At 41.6% G+C, this 26,928-nt stretch overlaps 1 protein-coding gene across 1 annotated transcript in view; it reads left to right on the top strand.

Annotated features, from left to right (window-relative positions):
• LOC149781907 (uncharacterized) overlaps positions 1–25,718 on the top strand; it is a 38,900-nt gene extending 13,182 nt beyond the window's left edge. Inside the window, exon 3 of the mRNA XM_089934799.1 lies at positions 23,924–25,718. Within this exon, the coding sequence (XP_089790925.1) occupies positions 23,924–24,200 (277 nt within the window). The 3' untranslated portion in view covers positions 24,201–25,718. The remainder of the gene's footprint in view (positions 1–23,923) is intronic.
• The last annotated feature ends 1,210 nt before the right edge of the window (positions 25,719–26,928 follow it).

The following is a 26,928-nucleotide window of genomic DNA, read 5'->3' as shown; positions in this document are numbered from 1 at the left end:
CTTTCAAAATGAAGGATGCGTCTAAACACAATCCACTATATTATTATTCTCTTGGTTTGCACTAAAACACGTCAAGGTCTGCTGTTAAGTAACGATTTATCTTTATATCTTTATTTTGGGCAGTGACTTTTAATTATTATTGATAATCTTTCTGTTTATACATGTTTTGAGACGACTCTTGAAACAACCGTTTCTTCTCAACAATTTGGTACGCCATGCTCAAAAGAATACAAGTTATCAAGTTTAGGGTACTGAAACACGTCGGTATAATAGCACATAAGTCGCCTTCTTTATACGGAAGAAAACCACTTAGAAATGTCGAACTACCGAGTCAACCTTTCGTAATATTCTATATCACAAATTAATAGATAATATCATTTCCGTGAAACAGTTGAATACCCCAGTCGAGATGTACATTTAGTCACGTGTGCAGAGGGCACTACAATGGGAGTGAGTGTAGTTTGGTGATGGTAGAGAATGCTATACAATGGGAGTGAATGTAGTTTGGTGATGGCAGAGAATGCTATATAATGGGAGTGAGTGTAGTTTGGTGATGGTCGAGAATGCTATACAGTGGGAATGAGTGTAGTTTGGTGATGGTAGAGAATGCTATACAATGGGAGTGAGTGTAGTTTGGTGATGGTAGAGAATGCTATACAATGAGAGTGAATGTAGCTTGGTGATGGTAGAGAATGCTATCTTTGTTGAGTCATGAACAATGCACACTTAGAGTTGTGCTGGTTACAACCGTGAGTTCGAGTTTCTAATGACACAAAAACGTTTTACAGCTATCCGACTTTTAACTTGAAGACGTCTGTAATTTTTTATCGGAAGAACCTCTTATCATGTCAGATATTTAACTTTCATTTATTATTGACATGTCGCGCACAGAGTAAAGTGGTATATCCATACATTTATCAATCTTTTTAAAACTATGTCAATGGTAAAAACTGTGTCAGTAGTGAATGGGGATACCGTAGCCTCAATGGGAATTAACATTACAGACCCCCCCCCTCTCGGGAACATATAGCCTCAATGGAAATTTAACATGGAGAAAAATCGTGGGAACATATAGCCTCAAGGGAAATTAACATGGAGAAAAATGGTGGGACTGTTGAGCCTCAAGAGGAATTGAACATGGGAATAGGGGACTGTATAGCGTCAAAGGAATTTAAACAGGGTGGGACTGTATAGCGTCAAGGGAAATTGAACATGGGATTTTTTTTAAAAAAAATTTAAAAAAAAAAAAAGGGTAGGCAATCGAAAGTCATTCTCTTTTCGAGACCTATGAGTGGCCCTGAAAAGGGCCTTTGGGTTTATGTTAATATTAACATAGATGGCATCTGTCACATCTTCTTCTTAAACTCCTTCTAACTGCAGGTCCATACACAAGTACCCTCTTGAGACATCCTTGTCTTTCTATGTAAACTCTTCTCATCCATAGACTAGTATCTGTCCTATCAACAACAGTCCACTTGGACCGGACATACATGAGCATGTCCGTCCTAAACATCATTGAAGACACAAGGGTGGATGATTCAACTGTGGTCCACATCTTGAGGCGACGAGAACAGGTGAATCAATGCAGTGAACTGCGCTTATTTATAGGTAGAGGAACGATTGAAACGGATTGAGTTCATTCACCAATCCGAACACGCGTTACAAAATTCAGTCAGCCCGCATCCAATCCGAAGAGAGCAGTCTGTGACGTCATGTGGTCTATATAGATTCGCTAGCGCCTGCGTGCAGTCAATCTATGCGACAGTGATTCAACATGACGGAAACTCAGAAAACGATCCATTGGGGTGCACCAGCAGTGGAGACCGCCCAAGGGAACCCGGACTTACTTTCAGAAGAGGTAAATTGGGATTTTGTGGATTTTCTTACCTCGCAAGAATTTGTTCCGGAACCTTCGTTACCTTCTTCATTACCGCAAGTGGAGAATGGAAGCGGAACAAGCTTTTTTCCTGCAGCAACAGCAACAAGAAGAAGAGATAAGAAAAAAACAACAACAAGAAGAAGTAGCAGCAAAGAAACAAGAGGGTGAAAATGAAACGGTCACGGTACTGTTGGACATTTTAGCGGAGTTAAGGAGTCTGAAACAAATGTATCAGACTTCTTTATTACGACCGAAGAGAATACGACCTTCCCGAGCTAAGCACGTCAACCCTGTGACTAAGCCTGTCGTACCACCCTTAGTGATTTCAACCAAATCATCATCATCAAAAGTACGCAGTCCAGAAGTAGGCCTTGGTCGTGGCAAAGGCTTAAGGCAGTTAAAGTTGATTGCTTAAACTCACCCCTACACCAAAAAAGGCCCTTTTCAGGGCCATCCACTTCTCTCGAAAAGAGATAGCCTTTCAATTTGCCAATAACTCAAAAAAAAACAAAACAACATTTTACCCTATAGTACGTGTCTGTGTATGAGTGCGTGAGTGTACGTTCTTATTTTAAAATCAAAACTCAAAGACACTTACCTTATATAATTAATTTATTCTTTTATCCATAGTTACAATCCAATTCACAATTCATAACAGAGCACTTTAAAAAGTTCATTTACTTCTTCTGTCTCTTTGTTTAGTCTCTCTGTTTTTTAAATTTCTTCACAGTCACAGGCTTTTCCTCTTCTTCCTCCTCACTTTCTTCTCTTCTTCTTTTCTTCTCCTGTTTCTTTTTCTTCACCTGTCTGCTTTCTTCCTCTGAAGAATCCCTCTCTTCTTCTGAACAATCCCTCTCTTCTTCTGAAGAATCCCTCTTTTCTTCTGACTCCTCTTGTTTCTTTTTTGGGCAATCTGGAGACCAATGTCCTTTTTCTTGACAATAATAACAGGTATCTTGATTTCTGTCTTTTCTAGCCCCTGTTATTTTTTTCTTTTTTGACGGTCTGGACACTCTGAAGACCAATGCCCTTTCATCTGACAGATATAGCAAGTATCTTCACTTTTATCTCGAAAGGAAGGAGAGTAGTCCGTCGGCTGGTCTGAAGAGAATTTTCTAATGACCCCTCGCAAAGCTCTGATGAAACGTTCGATTTGGCTAGTCTCTTTCATCGTTGTGCTCGGTTAGAGAGTGAAATGAATAGTGAAAGGACAAGACACACACCCTTTTTATATACGCTGGTCTGCCATGACTATAAATTAGTCCATGGTGTTTAAACTTGAGTCATTTGACGTTTTCCACTCAAGATGAAACGATCATATTTATTCGAGAAGAAAGAAGAAGAAAGTAAGAAGCAGAAACGTGATCTATCGCCTCGTACCAGAGCTGAAGTCTTGGCACAAATTCATGCCAGTGATTTTGAAGAGGACATGAGTGAACCAGAATCCGAACCCTCTAAACCAAATTCGCCACCCTTAGTCAACCCTGAAAAATACTATTCCATTCGAGAGACGGAAAAGCGCTCCTCTAGAAAATTTAGAACCACGGCTTACAAATACACAGTGAAGTTTAAAGATTTCAAGTCCGAAGTACCATTAGAGAAAGCAGAAGGGTTCATCACCGGGGTGTGGGATTCTTTGCTCACCGCACTCAAGCGACAATGTCAACCCAAAGAAGACGATCGCTTGAGACTTTCCATACAACACGACGGTTTGAAATCCCCTGTTTGGATCGAGTTTAGCACCACTGCAGAATTGACCGCTTCCAAAGTCATGGACAAGATTCAACACGTGCAACAATCCAATGACCAGTTTGACATCACCGATGGAAAAGACACACTGGACATGACCCACGTCTCTCCTCCTCAAGGGACTGGACGCAAAAAGATGTTATTGGTGAACGAGCTCAGCAGCATTAAGCGTAGCCTCGTCCAAATTCACAATTCTCAAGACGAGATGTGTTTAGCCCGTGCCATCGTGGTGGGACGAACCTATGCCAACAAGAACGACACGGTAGAATGGAAAAGAGCCTGGAAAACTATTCGACAATCGGACCGAGCCAAACAACGAAACGAAGCAGAACTGCTGTTGCAACAAGCCGACTTGCCCAAAGACAAACCCTGTGGCATTCCTGAGATGCAAAAATTGCAAGATGTCCTAGCTCCATGCTACACCTTGAAAGTGTACCCTCAAGAAATGCGTGGGCCTCTGTTGTTTCGAGGCCAAGATTTTAAGGACGGAAAATACATTCATGTCTATTATCACGATGACCATTTCGATACCATTACCAGTATCACTGCATTCCTGGGATACGGTTATTACTGTGAGAAATGTGACTATGGTTATAATAATCGAGAGCAACACAAGCATTGTGGATTGAAATGCTCAGGATGTTTGGCCTCTCCACCCTGTCTGAGCGAAGGACCAGTGCCTTGTTCAACTTGTCTGCGCACGTTTGTCAGCCCTACCTGTTACCAACAACATCTGAAGACGCAAGGTTCACAGCAGAAATGTGCTTGTCAACTCCTGAGATTGTGCCCTACGTGTGGACAAGGCCTACGTACCAAAAAAGCCAAGGCACACGTATGTTCAGGAAAGAAAAAATGTCACATTTGTCACCACATCGTGAACTTGGAACACCAATGCTACGTGCAAAAATACCAACCCCCACCAGAGAAAGAGGACGGTCACAAGAAGAAAGGCTATTTCATCTTTTTTTATTTCGAATGCATGCAAGAGACCGGTATTCACATTCCTAATTTCTGCGTGGCTCATCGAGCGTGCGAGAAGTGCATTCAGGAACCTATCTTCAGTCATTGCCCTCACTGCAGTAAGATTCCCGGAGGGCGCGAAAAAATCTTTCGAGGACCGAACACGTTAGCCGATTTTGCCCAATGGGTCTTAGACCCCATCAAAAAGACGTGGAGCCAAGAGGACATCGAACGTTACGGAGATTGTCATCGTCATGCCACGGTGATGGCTCACAATTTCTCCGGATACGATGGACAGTTTCTTTTGAGGTATTATACGGAACAAGGCACCGAGCGTCCTAAAGTGACTTTGAACGTAGCCAAAATCATTTTCATGCAAGTGGGACAAGTACAGTTTAAAGATTCGATGAGTTACTTGGCCATGCCTTTGAGTCGAATGCCTAAAACGTTTGGAATGACAGAAATGGCTAAAGGGTACTTTCCACACTTTTTCAATACGGAAGCCAATCAACACGCCGTTCTACCCCATTTACCTGAAGCTCACTATTACGACCTCGACAACATGCGTACCGAACAACGAGAAGCTTTCTACGCTTGGTACCAGGCTCACGCCTCGGACCCTTTCGACTTTCAGGAAGAAATGTTAAAGTATTGTCGTTCCGACGTGGACATTTTACGACGTTGCTGTGGAAAATTTCGAGAACTGTTCATGGAACACGGAGGGTCGATCCCTTGAAAGAAGCTTGCACCTTTGCCAAAGCGTGTTCCTTAGTGTACAGACAACGATTCATGCCTGAAAACACCGTGGCTGTCATCAGTCCTCAAACGACCCACTATGTCAAACGTCAATACTCGGTCAAAGCCCTAGGCTGGTTACATTACTTGTGCGACAAGAAAGACAAATGGATTCAGCATGCCCGCAACGGAGGGGGCGAAAAGACCATCGGAACGCATTCGGTCGATGGCTGGGACTTAGAAAACCCCAAGATCGTGTACGAGTTTAACGGTTGCTTATTTCACGGATGTCCCGTCCGTTACCCTGATCGTAGCACTAAAAATCAGTTTTTACAACGAACCATGGAAGACTTGTACCAGGCTACTTGTCAGCGACGCCTAAAGTTGGAACAGGAAGGATACCAAGTGGTGGAAATGTGGGAACACGAGTACGATCACCGTATGAAAACCGATCCCGAGTTTAAACGCCTCGTGGAAAGTTACCAGTTCATGGACCCCCTGAACCCGAGGGATAGTTTGTACGGAGGAAGGACCAATGTCACCTGTTTGCTGTACCAAGCCGACGAGGAGAAAGGAGAAGAAATCAAATACTTGGACATGTGTTCGCTGTATCCCTACGTGTGCAAATATTGTCGCTTTCCTGTAGGGCACCCGCAATTGTTAACGGAACACATCGACCTGAAAAACATTCGACAATACGAAGGCTTGATCAAGTGCAAAGTTTTGCCTCCCACGAACCTATACCATCCCGTCTTACCTCACCATTGTCAAGGCAAACTGATGTTTCTATTGTGCCGTACTTGTGCCGAAACGTGCAACCAAGACCAACCTTGTCAGCACACCCAGGAAGAACGGGCTTTGACGGGAACCTGGGTCAGCGTAGAATTGTTCAAAGCTCTGGACATGGGATACCAACTGTTAGAAGTGTACGAAATTTGCCTCTTTCCCAAGATAGAACAATACCACAAGGGTGACCCCAGTCAGAAAGGCATTTTCGCCGACTACGTGGATGCCTTTTTGAAACTGAAGCAAGAAGCCAGCGGCTATCCGTCCTGGTGTCACACTCCCGAAGACCAAATACACTTCAAAGAGAAATACTATGAACAAGAAGGCATCTCTTTAGACCACATCGAGAAAAACGAAGGCAGGCGATCGTTTGCCAAAGTGATGTTAAATTGCTTGTGGGGTAAAATGGCACAACGACCGTGTTTACCCAAGACGGAATATTTGACAGAACCTTGCCGCTACTTCCAGATGATTCACGACAAAACCAAATACATGAAACACGTGGACGTCGTTCGCGAGGATTTGATCTTGGTCAATTACGAAGAAGATCTGGACTTTGTACAAGACGACCCCTTTGGAAATGTCATCATTGCGGCTTACGTGACAGCTAATGCTCGCTTAAAATTGTACGAAGCTTTAGAACTGTTAGGGGAACGCGTCCTGTACTTTGACACGGACAGTTGCATCTACATCCATCACCCGAGTCAACAGCACCCTGACATCGAAGGAGACCGTTTAGGAGCCTGGACAGACGAGCATCCCGACGACAAGATTCTAAGTTTCGTCAGTGGCGGTCCTAAAAATTACGGCTACGAATACCGGGACAAACAAGGAGAAGTGCACACGACGTGCAAAGTGAAAGGACTGACTCTGAATTATCGTACCAGTCGTGTGGTCAACTTTGGGGTATTGAAAGAAGCCTTGCAATCAGGAGAGGATGCAAACTTTAAAGTGACCACCTATCAACCTAACAAGATTGTACGTTTACGCACTCACCACATCGTCAGTCGACCCTTGGAAAAAGTCTATCAAATCGTGTACCAGAAGCGAGTTCGACTTCCCAATCATTTCACCTTACCGTATGGACACGTCGGTATTGGTCTGTATATAAAAAGGAACCCTAGACAAGATCGATAGTTCATTGTGACTACCAAGACCGAGCGAACAAGATGAATACTTTCAGAGAAACAGAAAACAAGTTTAGACAGGCTCAATTCAAGTGTGAGGCTTCTGAAGTGGAATGCGATTGTGAGCCTTGCGATGGGTACGATGCTGTACGTTGTGACCTTAGCGATGCTGTAAAGCATCGTGGGAACTTTGTTCTCACTACCCCTATCATGGAAAGTGATGCTGTGCGTGTCAAACCTGAGGGATGCGAAAGCGATGCCGCTCGTCCTCTTGGACATTTTACTGGGTTTCGTTTAAAAGGGGAATGTTCACCTTCACGTCTACCCCCCTACGGATGTCATCCAGCCCTGAGCAAACTCCTGCCCATGTCACCCAAGCCTCATCGAAACGAACCTGTGAAAGACGAATATTCGTTTCCTGTGCGTTTGTCGGAATACTGCGACTTTGAAAATCGTCTTCAATCGTTCAAAGGAAAATGGCCTAAGTATCTGGGAGGACCGACCCCCGAAGAATTAGCCAGAGCCGGATTGTTCTACTTGGGCGAAGGAGATAAAGTCAAGTGCTTCAGTTGCGGTGTGTCACTTCATTACTGGGAACCGCAAGATTCGGCCTACGTAGAACATGCTCTATGGTCACCGAATTGTCATTACTTACCCTTAGTGGGACCGAGACATTGAAGTACCTTACCATAATCTGTTCATGGATACTTTACACGAGAACATTCGTGCTTTGCCTGTGGAGTTGAGAGAACGCATTTACCGAGAGCTGGTCAAAATACAAGTGAAACGTAAAGAACAATTGCATCCGTTACGTCACCGGTGTTTGAAGCACTGGTACCTGAATGCTATACAAGGACTGATTCAGTCGAAAGTGTTCCATTGGATAGACATTGATCAACGACCCCCTGGTTTTAAAAAAGAATGGTTTGGTATTGACGATTCTATCTACTACATTGTAAACTTACTGCATCGAATTCCAGAGGAAGAGTTAACGAATTACCAACATCTTGTACACAATGTCAACTTAGTGAAAGAGGAAACTTCTGAACGAATTGTAATGTGTAAATTAGTAACTAAACGATTTAAATTCGACACTGAAGTAAAACCATGTCTGTGCAAACGGTACATTTCTTGTGTCAGACAAAAGAGGATTTAGTATGACCTATTCATGGACACTTTGCTAGAGAACATTCGTGCTTTGCCTGTGGAGTTGAGAGAACGCATTTACCGAGAACTGATCAAAATACAAGTGAAACGCAAACGCAAAGTTATTCAACCGTTTTTAAATTATGCTCTGTTTCAAAGTATAAGAAGACTGATTATGAGTGGATATTACATCAGGCACAAAGGTAAACGAGGCTATTGGCCACCACCCAAGGATTCCAAAAACAGTGTATATACTTATGGATACTTAACAAGAGAACATTTTGGGCTTGCCTGTGGAGTTGAGAGAAAGGGTTTACCGAGAGTTGGTCAAAATACAAGTCAAACGTAAAGAACAATTGCATCCGTTACGTCACCAGATCTTTAACCACTGGTACCTGAATGGTATAAGAGGACTGATTCGTCAGAAATATTTTCAGTGGTCAGACCTTGTTGAACACTTTCAGTTTGTGAATGATGAACTAGACGTTCGTAATTTTGGTTACTTCGAGATTCACCTACTGCAACGTATTGAGGAAGACGAGTTAAAGGATTACCAACATTTGTTATGTGGAATCTGCTTAGAGGAAGACGAAACATCTAGACAAACTCTGACGTTTCGGTTACAGTATGTAACATCCCTACTGGAGAACGAACATGTCTAGTTAGAAATTACCTTTATTGCTTCCGAAACAAAGAAACTATAAAATCAGGCTGCCATGCCACGGATTATGTCTCATATTATTGAACAGATTCCGTGGAAGGAACTCAATGACCATATTCAAACCGTGGATCATTATCATCGATTATTACAAGAACTGTATCCATTCAATTTGGGTCGACAAGTGGTGTGTCTTAGTGACTTGTTTTCTGGGATTTCGTTTACCAGCCGATTCTTTGTGGACTCTTTACGATCAGTACTTACCACCTCAATGGCCTTAAATGGTCACGAAAAACTCCTTTTGCTCAAAGCCTTGCGGTTTCATCTGGATACTTCTCGACCTCTACGGGAAAAAAAGATTCGTCAACTTTTAGCTACCCAAGACGTGTATGACGATGTGTGTGTAGCTTGTGACTTACACCCACATTGGACAGATGTCCGTGCCTGGAAAGAATGGGATTTTGAGGCTTGGACCCAAGACGTGGCCCAGTATGCACGAGAGTTGTTCAAGGAAAAAGTTACTTTTCAACCTGTGTTAGTGACGGTACCAGAAGAACCCGTCACCCAGGACGGGACTGTCGTGGACAGACCTGAAAGACCCTTTCGGGAGGACACTTTTGTGACCTTACCCCCTATAGAACTGGTCAGAACTTTACCCAAAACATGTTGTACAGACACTTGTGTTTATTCCACGTTAATGGTTATCATGTGCCTTTTATCCTCGTACTTAAGCCTTTGGCTTTTATGTATTTTTGTCTTTCGTATTAATGTTTAAAACATTCAATAAACGTGTTCTGAAAAAAAGTATATAAACTCTCGTCTTGTTTGTTTTCGTGTCACAAGTGACATTCCTAACACTATGGCTACCTCTGCTGTCGCTGCTCCCTCTTCCTCCACTGTCAAAGTCATCGACGAACACTTAGATCGTGCCAGTTGGGAGGCTTTGTATCTTCGCCATCCCTTTAACATGCTCATTGCTGGAACTAGCGGTTCAGGCAAAACCGAATTCGTCAAACGTTTGATCGAACATAAACATCATTTGATCGATCGACCACCTCAGCGGATCGTGTGGTGTTACAAAGAGTGGCAATCGGCGTACAGCCCCTTGCGAGAAAGTCAAGGCGATTCCATCGTGTTTGTGGAAGGCATTCCTAAAGAAGACGACGGCATCGTCTCTGACTCCCGTCAAACCCATTTAGTCATTTTTGACGACATGTTAGGAGAAGACGAAGAAGAAATTAAACTGTGGTTCACGCGCAAAGGGCATCACCGTAATGCCAGTGTCGTTTACATCACCCAAAATTTGTTTCAACAAAGTAAAGCCCATCGCACCATCAGTCTCAATGCGCATTACGTGGTCTTGTTTAAAAGCCTTCGAGATAAATCGCAAGTGCAAGTCTTAGCCAAACAGTTAGGAACGCCTTGGCTGACTCAGGCTTACGACGATGCCACTCAAACGCCACTTGCCTATTTACTCGTCGATTTGAAACCTACGACCCCCGAGGATTTGCGATTTCGTACCCACTTGTTTCACCACTGGGGCCATGACGGAGGGCCTGTCCTGTACACGTCTCCGTCCTCGACTTAACTTCACTCCACAAAAAAAATCTATAAAAACCTCAGACCCTTTTCGTCTGTCTCACACAAGGTCAACATGACGTGCCTTCAGTCGCATCTTCCCGTCAAATTGATTCGTGCCTTGTATGGCATCAGTCGAGAAAAAAATCCACAAATACGAGCTCGTGTCTTAGAAGCTAGTCTCAAAGAAGTCTTACGATGGTTCACGGTGACGGCACGTCAATTACTCCAAGGAATCATTCAGATTCCTCATCAAACCAAACGCTTTTTTGATCGAAACAAAGTCGCTTTGACCCAACTGGCCGATCCCCGCATCGACACTCAAACCAAAAACCAAATCATTTTGAAGCCTGGAGGGAGCGGTACTCTAGGAGGGGTCATCATTTGCTCTCTCTTAAGATGGGATCCTAATGCCCCCTAACTTCACCCCAAGAAAAAAGTCAAACGATGCCCCAAAAAGAAGAAAAAGGCCAGGTCCCCAAGGAGAACTTCTCCAGTGGCGGGACCCTCCTCTTACCAGACACCACCACCCCGGAAAAAGAAAAGAAGCCCCCAGAAAAAGAAACAGAGAAAAAGTCCCCAGAAAAAGAAAAGTCCACAGAAGAAAACTAGTCGCAAGAGAGGCACTTCGGCCAGGACACAACTTTACACTCGCAAACCACGACCTGCCACGGCCGTGACCGTGTCTCCGGCAGCCTCACGTTCATCCCCTTCTCCGTTGATGACACCAAGAACTGAAGAGTACTTGGAGACGTTGATCACACCAAGAACTTCTCCGTTGATGACCCCAAAAATTACTTCCCCAGTGGCAGGACCCTCCAATTTAGTGGCAGTGGCTGCTGCTCACAAAGTACCTTCTCCCAAAATCAAAGTCCAAGAAAGATCGGGCATGTTACAAAGTTTACTGGATTTGTCCAAGCAAGAACTGGCTCGATTTAGTCCGTTGCGTACCCCTGCACGACGTGTCATGCCTGTCCTCAAATTGATACGACGTAAAGACAATCAGTGGCGACGCGTTCCAGTATAAAAAAGGCCTGTGACCAAGTCGGGGGTATCAGTGTTTTTTGGTGCTCCTGAAGACTCAAAGATATCACCCTCCAGAAAACATCCCTCTTCTATACATCCCCAAGGAAAGAAAAGGAAAGGGCTGCCTCCTCGTTTAGTCAAACATGGGGACATGTTTTCTGTCCTGTCCAAAGCTTCTTCACCTCTACGAAAAAAACTCATTCAATCAGTCTCCAAAGAGGTCATCGATACCGTGTGCGAATGCTGTTTGAACGTCTTGAAAGGCACGATCCCTTTGTCCAAACACCAGAAACAATGCTTAGGCAAACATCGTCACGTTCTTCGCCAAATGGTTCAAAACAAAATTCCCCTTCGTCAAAAGAAGAAGACGTTGGTCCAACGTGGAGGCATTTTACCCCTCTTGTTAGGTCCCTTACTGAAAGGAGTCTTGGGAACCATGTTGGGAGGACTAGTGGGAACAAGATGAAAAGGCTCTCGGAAGTCCCAAGATCTCAGAATTGACCCTTGACAGCCCCATGGAAGGACGAAAACTAGCTTTAGTGCCTTACAAACGATGGATGGAATACCATCGTTGGCAAGAACAACGCACCCCGCATTTACCTCCCAATCCCCATTTGAGCGAGATGTCCCAGTTACAACACGAACTGCAGTCCTTGATGGATCGCCAAGATTTGTCCGAAACAGAAAAATCGCAAAAGTACGGTCAACTCTTGCAAGGACTGCAACTTTTTCACCAGAAAGCTTTAGACGAAACAGCTCTATCCATTCTGAAAGGTTTTAAGACCTTGATGAAAAGTCCAGCACCATCACCAGTACCAGTATCACCACTACCAGTGACCAAGACAGAAAAAGGAGAAGAAGAAGAAGAAGAAGGGTTTCAAAGTCCACCAGAAAAAGTACGCAAGTTAACAACACCACCTACCTCCAGAATTGGATGGATTAAAAAGATGATGATCACCCCTTCTTCATCACAAGAGAAAAAGAAAGTGAAGACAGAAGTGAAGACAGAAGTGAAACAAGAACCGATATCCCCCGCTCAGACATCCTCCTCGACACCTATTGCCGGTCGCACACGCAAAGCATTGCAATCCAAGAAAGTACCCCAAGAGAAAAAGAGTTGCATCTTCCACGAGTGGGTGCCTTATTAATACACAACAAAAATGGAAAAAGTCTTAGCCAGCATTTACTACGATCCCTCGCATCCTGCAGGTTACGCAGGAGTTCAAAAATTGTATCGTGCTGACAAAAGTCGACTGAAAAGTCTCCGTTTACCTCAAGTGCAACGATGGTTACAAGAATAAGCTATCTACACTTTACACAAACCCATTCGACGCAAGTTTGCCAGAAGTCGCACCCGAGTGGAAGGCATCGATCATCAATGGCAAGCCGATTTAGCCGATGTCTCTCATTTGGCCAGCTACAATCGTGGCTACAAATATTTGTTTTGTGTCATCGACGTCTTTTCCAAATTTGCATGGGTCGTGCGCTTGACTTCCAAATCCAGCAGCGAGTTAGTGCGAGCCCTGCAACGAGTGTTGAAACAAAGCGGTCGTCACCCTCTTCGATGGCAAACGGACAAAGGCACCGAATTTCTAAACCAAGCTTTCCAAAAAGAATTAAAGAAACGTGACATTCATTCTTTTACCACCGAGAATCCCGAAACCAAAGCCAGCATCGTGGAACGTTTTCAACGCACTTTGAAAGAACGCATGTGGAAATATTTTAAGCATCACCACACTCTGAAGTACATCGACATCTTACCGCACCTGGTGCAAGCGTACAACCAATCTTACCATCGAAGCATCGGACGTGCGCCGCAAGAAGTGACTCCCGACAACGAAGTGTTGGTGTTTGAGCGCCTGTTTGGTACGTCCCCGACGAGGGCTGTCCCCAAGAAAAGTGGAGAGTTGACCGTAGGAGATTGGGTGCGCATTGGCAAAACCAAACGCACTTTCGACAAAGGTTACTTACCTAACTGGACGACCGAATTGTTTCGTGTCACTGGACGAGTGCATGGCCGTCATCCTGCCGTCTATAAATTTGAAGACATGAACGGAGAAGTGCTCAAAGGAACGTTTTATTTGCCCGTGTTATAACGTGTCACCAAAAAAGAAGACGACGTGTACGACATCGAAAGCATTCTCGAACGCAGAACCCGTAAAGTGGGCAAACGACGTGTCCAAGAAGTCAAAGTACGTTGGAAAGGATATCCACCCAGATTTGATTCTTGGATCGACGCTTCGCAAGTCATCGACTATAAAAAGAAGTGACCATCATGCCCTTTCACACAGACGCAGCTACGTCGACCACTCCTTCACCTAGTTCTTCTGTGCAAGATTTACAAAAACAACCTTTGTGGGTGTGGTGTGGAGAACGTGTGCCTAAAACGCAAATCTTCTTTTTCTGCCAAATCTTCGTGGTGTATTGTGTCATCGGGGCAGCCATTGCCAATTTGAGTTTGCAACAAGGAGACAAACAATTGTGGACCATTTTATTGAGCAATTGCATCGGTTACCTGCTTCCCAATCCCTCCCTGAAATTCTCTTCCAACGGGAACCACGGGAACCTTGTGTCCAGCGCCAGTGCCAGTCACCACTTCAATAACAACAACCACAACCTGAACCCCATTTTGGGCGGAGACACGCCTCTGACGTCCAGTAACCCCTCGGACAGCCACAGAACTCTGGAATTATGAGTCACCAAAACCAATTTTACTTAACCTTACCCAGTGACAGTTCCATGGAGGTGTTTCCCCACAACACGTTGTGCTGTTACACGGCCAAATTACCTCAGGCCATCCCCTAAGATCACGAAGCCCATTGGGAAGTGGCTTTGGTAGAAATGATTTACCCAACACAATTCAAAAACATCACTGAAACTCAAAACACTTTTTGACATCGAAATCCTGGACCCAGCAGTGCAGCAAACCATGACGGCCACTTCTCAACATAAATTACTTCCCAAGGCCGCAATACTCAGCAGTGACACTTCTCCTCCTCTTTACGTTTATCACTTTAAAATTAACTCAGGCCATTATTTTAGTGGTCAACATCTGGTGGAGGCCATCGCTGACAAATTCTATGCAGCATTTGACAAAGTTCTGACCGGACTAAAAAAAAGTGTCACCATTGAGTACCACAAACTGTCTCACCGTCTACTCATCAAATTTGAAAGTGATGAAAAAAGTATACGTATTAAATTTTGCCCTGGATTGTATGACATTTTGGGTGGAGACCTCAATATGGTCACGGATAAGCAGATCAAAAAGATTCACATAGCAGACATGGACAACAACGGGCATTTTGCGAGGTATTTTCGTTTCCCGGTAGAACTGAACCAGGGACTGAATTTGATCTTTGTGTACTCCGATGTGGTGGAGTACAACGTGGTGGGACACACCTCCGTGCCGTTACTGCGTGTCATTCCTTTCAAAGTAAATTCTGCCACGGTCACTGACGAGGAAGGTGGAAACACTTATCACGTCCACCGCGAATTTGTACATCCTCATTATTTGCCTGTCAGCAAGTCGTATTTGGACACGGTCAACATTGCTATGAAAGGAGATTTGGGACAAAATATTCCATTCACCAAAGGAAAAGTCACGGTGAAACTCCATTTTCGAAACGGTTCTCTCACGACTCGTAAGTCATGTATCCAGTGTACCGAGGGGTTGCTCGACAGCGAGGACACGGTTTAGGAGATATGTTAAAATCCGCCTTTCGTTCGGTGGCCCCGGTGTTGAAACCGATGGTGACACGCGGATTGCACGCCTTGAAAGATGCGGCACTGACGCAAGGCAAAGATTTTCTCCAAAATGTCATCATCGACAAACAAAACCCCAAAGAAGTCTTCATGACGGCAGGCAAAAATGTCTTGCTGCAAACGGGTAAAGACCTTTTGGGCCGACGAGACACACCTATAAATGCCCTGGACGCTACCGAGTCAGGCATTCAGCAAGGACAAGGCAGAAAGAGACGACGAAGAAAACATCCTTTCCCCAGACTTCACACGTCTAAAGCTAGAAAGGCCAAGAAAAGAAGAACCGTTCGAGACTTAGACGTTTTCGATTATTGAGACACAGCAACAAAAAAAATGATGCACCGAGAGTCTTGCGCCTGTTCCAAGTCGGAACTGGATCTGTTTGCCATGCCCCCCACCATGATGACCATGCAAGAATCCCAATGGGTGGAATTTCATCCCGTCTCCTCATTGACAGATTCCGCTCCCATCGAGTTTGAAATCAAGGGACAGCCCGAAGATTACATCGATCGATCTGAATAGCAGTTACTTGTACTTGAAAATCAAAGTTCTAGATAAGGATGATGGTGCAGTAGAAGACACTGAGAATATAGCTCCCGTCAAGAATTTCATGCATTCCTTGTTCAGTGGAGTGGACTTGTACTTGAATAACAAACTGGTCAGCGGCAGCATGGATACTTACCCTTACCGTGCCTACCTGCAAAATCTCTTGACGTACGGAATAGATGTCAAGAATACTACTGCTGGCAATCCTAAAAGCAAAATCGAGGACGTCAAACTCTACTTACGACGCGTGGAAGTGTTACCCAAAGTGGGAAATGACATCAGTCAAACGTTGAGCAGAACGACCGCCAAGTATCCCATACGACGCGTGGAAGTGAAAACGTTCACCATTCCCGCTAGGCATCATTCCATGATCGAAGATCATCTGTTTCAAGGGCAGTTACCCAAACGTTTAATCGTTGGTATGGTCCTGAATTCAGCCTTCAACGGAGCGTTCCATCAAAATCCTTTCAACTTTCAACACTTTAAGGTGAAGAAAATCGAGGTCAGTCGCGATGGCAAGACCTTGTGTACCCGACCTTTCGAACCTGACTTTAGTGACACGAAGATGAATTACTTGAGATCGTACTTGTCCTTGTACGAAGCAAACCGGCCAGTTAGGAACCAACACCAGTCACGGCATTACGTACGAAGATTACGCAGGAGGCTATGCTTTGTGGGCTTTCGATTTCACTCCAGACCAAGGCAGCGACGAGGGACATTTTCACCCTATAAAATCGGGTCAGATTCGTGTGGAACTTCAGTTTGCAGAACCACTGGACAAGACAGTGAACGTCATCCTGTATGCAGAATTCGATAATACGATAGAAATCAACAGTTTGGGAGAAGTCATTCTAGATTATTAGAAGCCATGGAAGACTGTTATCCCTCTTTACCTAGTGGAGAAACTTTAGACATGGAATGTGAGGAGACCGTGGAAGGAGAATCCCAAGACAAAGACGAAGAAGTTGTCATGATGAAGTCTAGATGGCCAGAACAAGAAGCCCATTTAGTCTCCTGTTTTGCCAAACACTTGGTCGAAAAAATGACGGAATTGATCAAGAAAAATTGCTAGGGATGTCAAAACGATCATCCCAGTCAAATTCAACACGATAAATGCCTGATGTTCAGTGGTATAAAGACTTGCGTGAACATTCTTGTCCACCATTAACCACTCAAGAGATCGATCGTATCGAAGCTCTGCTGAATCAAAGTGAGGAGACGAAACGAAGAAACGGTTATTTGTCAGACATTTTCAAGCAAAAAGTCAGGATCGAATTGATGACTTATTATTACCTGTGAAGAAGAAGAAAAAAAAACACACAAAGCATGGATACTTGGGAACTTTATTACCTTTTGAACCACAGTTCGTATACGGCTTCTTGGAATCCTGTCGTCTGTGCTAAAGATGAACACCCTCATCGCAAACCTCAAGACCATCTAGCTTATGTCATCAACACGGACGACAGTCATCTCCCAGGAACCCACTGGGTAGCCGTCTACTTTCCTCAAGAAGGATGTGTGGAATATTTCGATTCGTACGGATTGCCCCCTTTGGAAGACGATATCATTGACTTTATGAGAAGAAATGCTCAGACCACCCGATTCAATAATGTGAAATTAGAAGGCACAGATTCCTTGGTGTGTGGACAACATTGTGTGTATTTTCTGCATCATCGCAGCCTGGGCTATTCCTTAGAACATTTAGTGACTCATTTTGATCCTCGTTCTTCTTCTAGAAACGATGTGAAAGTAGATCGATGGTTTTGTGACCATTATGCTTATCTTTTGTCTCAAGCTAGGAAACGTAGTGTCCATCAATGGCCTAATGACTTCCAACAGTGGAAATCACAATTTCATTCACAACGTTGTCAGCCCTGTTAAAAGTAGAGTATGAAATGAAAAAAAATGTTTGTCATTTGAAAAAAATGTTTGATGTTATATGGTGGGATTATTGTTAAAAAATGTTAGAGTTGTTGGTTAGTGTTAAGTGATTTTTGAATAAAAAATGTTGTGTTTTGAAAAAAATGCCTTTGTCTTTTGTTTGGGTATTGGAATCTTGATTCATGCTCTTTGACTTCTCTCTATCCCTCTCATGACACTCATTGAACGTTGCGGCTCGAAAACCGTGTGGGGATGTTTTCCTTCACGTCCGCGCTTTGACTTTAAGAACTGGGTTGTTTCCAGTCTAACCATCCATTGTCGACTCATCCTCCTACGAAGATGTGCTCCAAACTAGCAAAGCTAAACGAAGCCTACGTGAATTTGCATAGGGTCAGACACAGTCTGATACCGAAGCCAGAAGAGATAGAGAATGTGAGAATGTTAAAAGTCACTGAAGACCTGATAGAAGAGCTCTTCAGAGAAGAAGTGAACAGGGAGAAAGAAGAATGGACAGAGAAGTACAGACTTCAGAGACAGCAGCAGCAACAGCAACTACAACAACAACAGCAGCAACAACCTGAACCTGATAGAGGCTTTGTCGATTGTCGTATCGACACCAAAGAGTTCTTCTTCTCTTTCCGAAGAAGCAGACCTATCGCCAGAAAGTCTATCCTCAGAGGACATCGCATTCTTAGAAACTAAAAGATTGCAATAGCTACCCCAATACTCTAGAAAAGAAATAACCATCGATTTGCCAATGTGTGTAGGTAGAGTAGTGTGAATATAAACACTCTTTTTTATAGTGTGAGGGTATGTGTTTGTGTATAGGATTGTGTGTTTGTAAGTGCTCACGTAAGTTGGTGTGGATAGTAGATTAAGATGATGGGTTTTTTTGGCTGTTTGAGGTGTGGGGAGAGTAGATTTGGGGTTTGATTGGATTGCTTTGCGTATGTGAATAGTATATTGAAGTGATTAATGAAAAATTTTTTAGAATAGGAATGGGTAGTATAAAAAAGTGAGTGAGTGTTTCTTTTAGGTCCGCGCGTTGTTTTGGTCATGATCTAGGTAAGATCAATTTTATGTTTTTAGGGGGATGTTTTCCTTCACGTCCGCGCTTTTAGTATAAATTGAAACTCGTTCGGCAGTCCACTTACCCTTGTTGATTGATCAACACCAGAATGAACACCAGACTAGCGAAACTGTTGGAACTTCATGTGCATCTGGAATATGCCAGGCGCCTGTTGAACGAACTGGCCGCGGAGGCCATTGTCGAAGAGGGAAGGATGAGAGAGGAGGAGGAAAGAAGAAAAAAAGAAGAGGAGGAGAGAAGATATAAAGAAGAGGCGGAGAGAAGATACAAAGAAGAGGAGAGAAGAAACAAAGAAGAGGAGGAAAAGGAGAGAAGAAATTTCAGAATCCCAGAGACAGAAAATTGGGATTCTGAAGCTATTTATCCCGCTTCTGCTCTCTCCCCCAAAAAAGTAAAAAGCAATTGGGGAACAAGATGTGTATGTGGCGCCAGGCCTGGAAGGTGCCATCATTAACCAGGTGTCCATGAAGTTCAAAAAAAAAAACAACAGCCCTTTTCAGGGCTACCCAATACTCTAGAAAAGAAATAACCATCAATTTGCCAATGTGTGTAGGTAGAGTAGTGTGAATATAAACACTAACTCTTTTTTCATTGTGTGAGTGTATGTGTTTGTGTGTTTGTGTTTGTAACGGCTCAAGTAAGTTTGTGTGAATAGTAGATTATGGGTTTGTTTATTGTTTCTTAGCGTATGTGGAGAGTATAGTTTGGGTTTTATTATATGAAATGAGAAAGTAAGGGATGTTTTCCTTCACGTCCGCGCGTTGTTTGGTCATGATCTAGGTAATATCAATTTTATGTCTTAGGGGGATGTTTTCCTTCACGTCCGCGCTTTTCGTATAAGAAACCACAACGTTCGTCGTTCGCACCATTCTACGGAATAACAGATACAAGATGGAAGTGTCGGCGTTGTTTAATGATTTAAGAAATGTTTACTTTTGGATGATGGATGGAGAATATACTATTGAAAGGATAGAAAGAGAATGGAGGTTGAGAAAAAGTCTTGACTATGTCAATGAACTCAAATTAGCGAGGAAGATGATAGAGGAGATGATAGAGGAAGAAGTTAAGAGATTGAGAGGATTGATTCAACCAGAGTATGTAAGAGTGGGGACTATAAAAGAGTCTATGGACAAGGTAAAAGCAGTGAGATGCTATTTAGAAGAGCTAGAGAAATGGTCAGAGTGGAAGTTTGTGAAAAGGGGCAGTGAACAACTAAAGAAAGCGGAAGAAAAGATGAAAAAGATAATGAGGAAGAAGTGCAGAAAATTAAGGACAGGTGGGCAAAAGATAGAAAAGAACAAGAGAATAGAAAGAAAAAAGAAGAATATGAGAGACTGAACAATAACTGGATAAAAATCCAACAGAAGTTCCGAGCCATGGGTCACCCGGACTGGATACCGGAAAATGAAAAGAAGAAGAAGAAAGGAATGATGGAAAAAATAAGGGGATGGATAAAGAAGTGGAGGAGTTAGAAGCAGAAGAAACCCAAAGGCCCTTTTCAGGGCCACTCATAGGTCTCGAAAAGAGAATGACTTTCGATTGCCTACCCCTTTTTTTATCTTTTTTAAATTTTTTTTAAAAAAATCCCATGTTCAATTTCCCTTGACGCTATACAGTACCCCCCCCCCCCGTTTAAATTCCTTTGACGCTATACAGTCCCCTATTCCCATGTTCAATTCCTCTTGAGGCTCAACAGTCCCACCATTTTTCTCCATGTTAATTTCCCTTGAGGATATATGTTTCCACGATTTTTCTCCATGTTAAATTTCCATTGAGGCTATATGTTCCCAGGGGGGTATGTAATGTTAATTCCCATTGAGGCTACGGTATCCCCATTCACTACTCGTGTCTCCCTCTTGATTTTCATAAACTAAACGCTATATGATTCGTATTATGTCTATATGTATTATGCGAGTATCATAAATTTAAGATAAGAAAAGATTTCAGACTACAAGGTCCATACCTTTAAAAAATATAGATATCAATTAAAACATTGTAAACATAAAATAACATATATATCATACGTACAAGTATATAGACACATCTACAACTATTAACTGCGCCATGCATTATTAAGAATGACATTAAATGGCACATTTAAAGAGTAATTTGTTCCATCTACTAATAATATGAGAATTTAAATGAATATCATAGTTCCAAAGAGATTTCAATATACAGTTTTTACTATTAGATATTCTTGTCATCATTGCGAATACATACTTTCTCATTATTTCATCAAAACTGATGTTCTACATAATAGCTGACATTTCCTTAAAATAATATATGTATAAATATGTTGAATGCTGCTTTTTAAAACCAAAATGATTATTGGAGATTGTGACTACACATTTTTGCAGTATGATGCATTCAAATATTTTTGAGATAATAGTCGTAAGAGCTATAGGTCTGTAGTTCTTTTTGTCTGCCAGGTTACCAATTTTGCTCTTTGGTTGCGGTATAATGGTATCTTTCGTGAAATCATCTGGTACAAAGTTATGCACAACCATACAGTTAAATAAAACCATCAATAGCACATGAAGTCTAGTATCTGAAAATTTAAAATGTTCCACATATAAAAAATCTGATCCTGGACATTTACCACCTGTTTGCCTTGTTATTGCACTTTGGATCTTAGATAATGTGATTACCTCAGTACGAGCAGAAGGGGTATTAAGTGCTGAAAGCACATGCTTCTTATTCGATTCATTTTTAACACTATTGAGTAAGTCTTCAAAATGATTTTTCCACATGTTGCATATATTATTCTGACCATGGTTCCCATCGATACAAATTGGTAGTTTATTGGAAGTTGTCGTAGTGTTTTGTTTAACTTGCTTCCAGAATTCACGTTGGTCGACATTTTCAAATGTTTGTGCTAGCGAGTCAGCTCTATGTTTTACTTCCTCCTTCTTACATAATCTAAAAGCATATTTAAATTGTGCTCTTGTTCGACGCATTTGGGAGGTTTACCGTTATCACGCCACATAAGCATTTCGTGCGAAGTCGTGTAATTCTTTGACACAGTCGTTCCAGCCTGGTATAACCCGGTGACCACGTTTGGATTTACTAGTCAAGCTATTACCGGAGTTCGACAAAGCTTTACTATATCAGTGTATAATCCATTTATCTGTTTTATATGCACATGGTTAGTGATCGCAACACAATGTGGGATCTCAATCTTGCTTAATAAGAATGCAGATGTCTGAGTATAATTCAGTTTTTAGTCAGAAGTAAGGTCTGACCAATTGATGTTGTATTTAAAGTTTAAGAGTTCACTGGGGCAAGAATCAAATCTGGGAAGTAGATCAGTCTTAATAGTCATTAAAGTAGGACGATGGTCGGACCCTACTAGGGTGTTAAGTATTCTCATATCACTTATAGCGGAATGAGCAGACTGTGTAGAGACACGATGATACAACCAAGACACTGTATTGTGTAAATCACTGACGTAAGTAAAATTTGTTGTGTGGTCTACTGTTAGTTTTAAGTCCGATATGATATATCCATATTCGTCACAAAATAGGCGAAGTTCATCTCCAAAGAGAGTGGATTTTAGCGTGCTATCATTCCAATCTCCGACTACATAAGCATTTAGAGTGTTAGTATTTTCTACAATAGAATTAATTTTGCCCAAATAATCTACAAATTCCCAAAAATTGTCATCAAGATCACAAGGTAATTAGATATTGACAAAAAGCAAGGAGGAATCCCCCGTATGGATAGTAATAACTATTAATCTGGGATCATCGAGTTGTTGTACTTCAACAATACTTGCGAGAGATCTACGTTATAGTACCCCGACACCTCCGTAAGGTCTACCTGTATAAATATCGTTAGAAGATTTAATCGGCGATTCCCCTGATCCATAGAACTCGTCGTGTATGGATGAGAGACAGTCTAACTCACTATCGAGAAGGCACACTTCTTGTAAGAAACAAATATCGGAAAAATCACATAAAGTTCTTACATTTTGTATATTTGTTGTTAATGAACGACAGTTATAAAAAGAAATGCGTAAAGTATTCATCATGTATATTTGAGTCCGATTCGTGGAGATGATGGTTCAGTTTCGACTTTGAGAAATCATTGCAGGCGCGGACGTGATTGAAAACATTCAACCACGCATTATTCTATTTTGTACTCTGTATTCATTTTAAAAAATTTTGGTATAGCTCTCGGCAAATTGAAAGCTATACTGTGAAATTACTCCATTGTTAAAAAGCATATTAGTATCTTAGTATCTCAAAATAAAGTTGGATTTGTTATAGTGCTTTCTATTATTTTGTGTCGTGGCGCAATACCGACCATGGCATGTATCTTCGTTTTTGATTGGTAGATTTGAGTCTCTTGTATTTAGACTCAAATTTCACTGTTTGAAGGCAGGATGTACATTCCAGTGATTTGTTTGGAAATTTGTATTTAATTTTTAAAATATTTGTATCATGATTGAGAGTTCAAGAACAGAATCTTTATTCATACTCTCTGCTTGAAACCTCGGTCACATTTTTCCAAGAATACGATTTCTTGTTCTGTATTTCTTAACAACCAAAGGTTATAAGGTTAAAATATGTAAAAATTTGAAAATCAAATTTTATTTGTTTTTCTTCTTGGGTTATTAGTGGAGAGGCACATTTGGGTCCTTTTTAGGTGTCAGATGATGACTTTCCCTTTTTGTACTCCTTTTTGTACTCCTCCACTATATTTTTGTATTTATACAATTTGGGCTAATTTAGGGTCCATTTATAATATAGTTTATTTCAATTCTATCAAAGGACTTTTCCTGGGCAACTACCTTGTTTGTTTTTATAAAAAGAAATATCGAAATGAACATCTTGATCTAAAGTATCACTGCTTATATTGATCTGTTATTATTATTATTAGTATTATTATTATTATCATTATTATTATTATTATTATTATTATTATTAGTAGTAGTAGTAGTAGTAGTAGTAATAGTAGTAGTAGTAGTAGTAGTAGTAATAGTAGCTGTTCTCCATTCTCAGCGAGAGGTGCATACGCTGGATTGGCCATCTCAAGAGAACGGACCCAGGCCGCATTTCCAAAGACCTGCTACATGGTGAGCTAGCAGATGTTGCACAACCAACTGGACGGCAATGTCTGCGTTACAAAGATGTCTTCAAGAAGGACACAAAGACGGCCAACATCAACGTCAACGAATGGGAGATCTGTGCTAACAACCGTTCCACCTGGCACCTAGCGGCCAGACAGGGCGTTCAAAAAGCCGAGGAATACAGGAACATAAAGCACGCTGAAAAGTGAGACAGGAAGAAGGCTAAACAACAACGTACTCTAAAGCTACACCATCATCTCCCGTAGACGGACGGATGCCAAGAGAAGAAGAGTAGTAATTATATTACTAGTAGTGTTCACTTACCTTGTCTTGTTAGATGCAAATTATGAAGAAAGACAGACACATATCTGTATTATACATGTGTGTTCTGGCTAGTCGTTGACTAAGTGATACTGGGTTGATACAAACATTCGAAATCTATTGTCCTCCTTTCAATTGTTATTATGGGATCTCGTTATGAAGTATATCGAACAAATATATTCCTCACGGCCAATTTGCAACAAGACTCCATTTATTTCAAATCCTTTTGTTTAGTACTCATATTTCCTAACTTTTCTACGTCTTTTAACCATGTAAGTAACTATTTATCCGTTTTGCTGATTGACCTTTAAAAGCAAGTGCCAGTTAAAGAGTCATATTGTATAATTGATGACTTTTTTTAAGACTACCAAAAAACCCCAAAACAACCCATGATATTTACAGACTGAATTGCTAAGGTCACATGCAGTGTATAAATGTTGAAATCAAGAACAATATACACAAAAGTAAGTTTGCACGAAACAATTTTCGTTCTGACCTGGGAATGTGTAATGACAATACAGTATCCAAAATAATAAAATCACTCCGGTACAGAAATATTAAAAACATTCGTGATGCATCGGAAAGGGTTAGCTACAGTTCTGATAAAATATCATTGATGTTAATGTGGAAACTGAAACCAAACGAAACCACTTGGAACATTAGTAACTGATAGGATCAATACATTTCAGAATCGAAACGACAAGAGACGAGTTTAGTATGTGATAAAAAGAGTCCACACTCATACAGCAGATGAACTTCAAACGTCAGATAATTGCAGTTTAAACATAAATGCGACGCAGGTGGTTCGCCTTCTAAATGATGATTATAAAAAAGGCAGTGGAACGAAATTTTTTAAAAGTATTAAGTCTGAAATGATGTCAACTATCGTGAAAATTCCAAGGTAAACTAAATACAATAACCAAGTCTTTCTACAGTGCAATGATTTATAACGTTTACGATCATACTATCAAACGTAAAGACGCTGCTCAACCGTGTTAACGGGTAACAATTCCGAAAGCCAAACCAGAAAAAACAAATGATGAAGACGCTGCTATATATCTCTAATAATGAAACATCTTGCCATCACCAATAAGTACAGGAAACGTTAGACATTCCATGAGAAAGAAGGTATGCCAACGTGAAATAAATAAGTAAAGTCACAAATAACATTAAGCAAAATCAATCTCTTGAAATACTTGAATTCCCAAAGGAAGCCGCTGTGAGTCATTGGTTAGGGTACAAGAGTCATGACCTAAAAGGGTGTGGGATAGAATCCTGGTGTTTCAGTGGACAAGGCACTTTACTCAGCACTAAATATTAGTATCGCATTTTGCATGCGTGTACATTAGCAATGGAGATTTATTTTGTTCTCACAGTAAATGCAGTATAACTTATATTGACAGCCATTGCTTCCATGGAATAACATCATGTTGAAACTCAGTTACATATATATTGCTCTTTTTGTTGGGAGCGGGCGGGGGGGGGGGAGACAGGTAGAACAACTACTAAATATGGAACACAAAATAATATCTGGCAAAGTAATATAGACCTATATTAGGGTATGTGATAGTGAAGTCAATAAACGTAACTATCTAAATTTAGATAATGTCTGTTAATAAATGAACAGGTAGCTTCCGTTATGTTCAGTCAGTACGTTACAACAGAGTATTCGACACGTGTGCAATGTCAGCCAAACTTTCGCATACACATGAGCTGGACTGTGTGTCAATGGAAGAAGAAGAAAAAAACACATTAATATGACACAACAATATCTGGCAAACACATTACAATGATGAATGTATATTACTTTTCTCCACCTTCAACAATTAAAAAACAATGACAAATACTTATATATAAAAAAGATTTACGAAAGAGCAGTAAATACATAAAAACAAATCTATTTTAACATGGCTATCGTATTTTGAGAATGGTCAGTTTGTTTTTGTTCTTTCCCATCAATTATGTGCACCCTATTGAAACTTTCGAATAGATTTATGCATGTTATGTACATGTTTTCCTCACACCACATGTTGACCGTGTTAAACGATTTAGTTAGATAACCAACTGCACCACGGGTGGGCAAACATCAATTAAGAAAAGAGGAATTACATGTTGTGTTAATTATTTACAAATTTGCACAGTTGAAAGATTGAACTACATAATTTAAACATGGATGGGTAACCGGAATTGCAGAATTTCTGCATTTGGTCGGTTTTGACAGGACAACTAATCTGAAAATCAATGCATTTCTATAAGCAATGGCTTAAAATAAGATCCAAATTAAAGCATCAATGAGTTGTTTTGTCTTGACAAGTTAGGTACAACCAGGGCCGGCGCTACCATATAGGCAAACTAGGCAGCCGCCTAGGGCGCTGATTTCAGGGGGCGCATTTTTAATTTTTTTTTAATTGTTTATAAATTTGGAAATTGATATTTTCCGGGGGTGGGGGGGGGGAGCGCCAGAATCTAACCTTGCCTAGGGCGCCAGATAGTCTGACCGGGTCTGGCGCCGGCCCTGGGTACAACATCATATTCAGAAGGTTTGAATATTGGTATACATTCGCCACATTATTTTCAATCCAAGACTAACATAATTATTGATATATGATATAAGAA

This window comes from Sinohyriopsis cumingii, chromosome 15, assembly GCF_028554795.1.
Source record: "Sinohyriopsis cumingii isolate HCF-2022 chromosome 15, ASM2855479v2, whole genome shotgun sequence".
NCBI lineage: Eukaryota > Metazoa > Mollusca > Bivalvia > Unionida > Unionidae > Sinohyriopsis > Sinohyriopsis cumingii.
The sequence above is the reverse complement of the archived record's forward strand: the minus strand, read 5'-3'. Positions and strand labels throughout refer to the sequence as shown.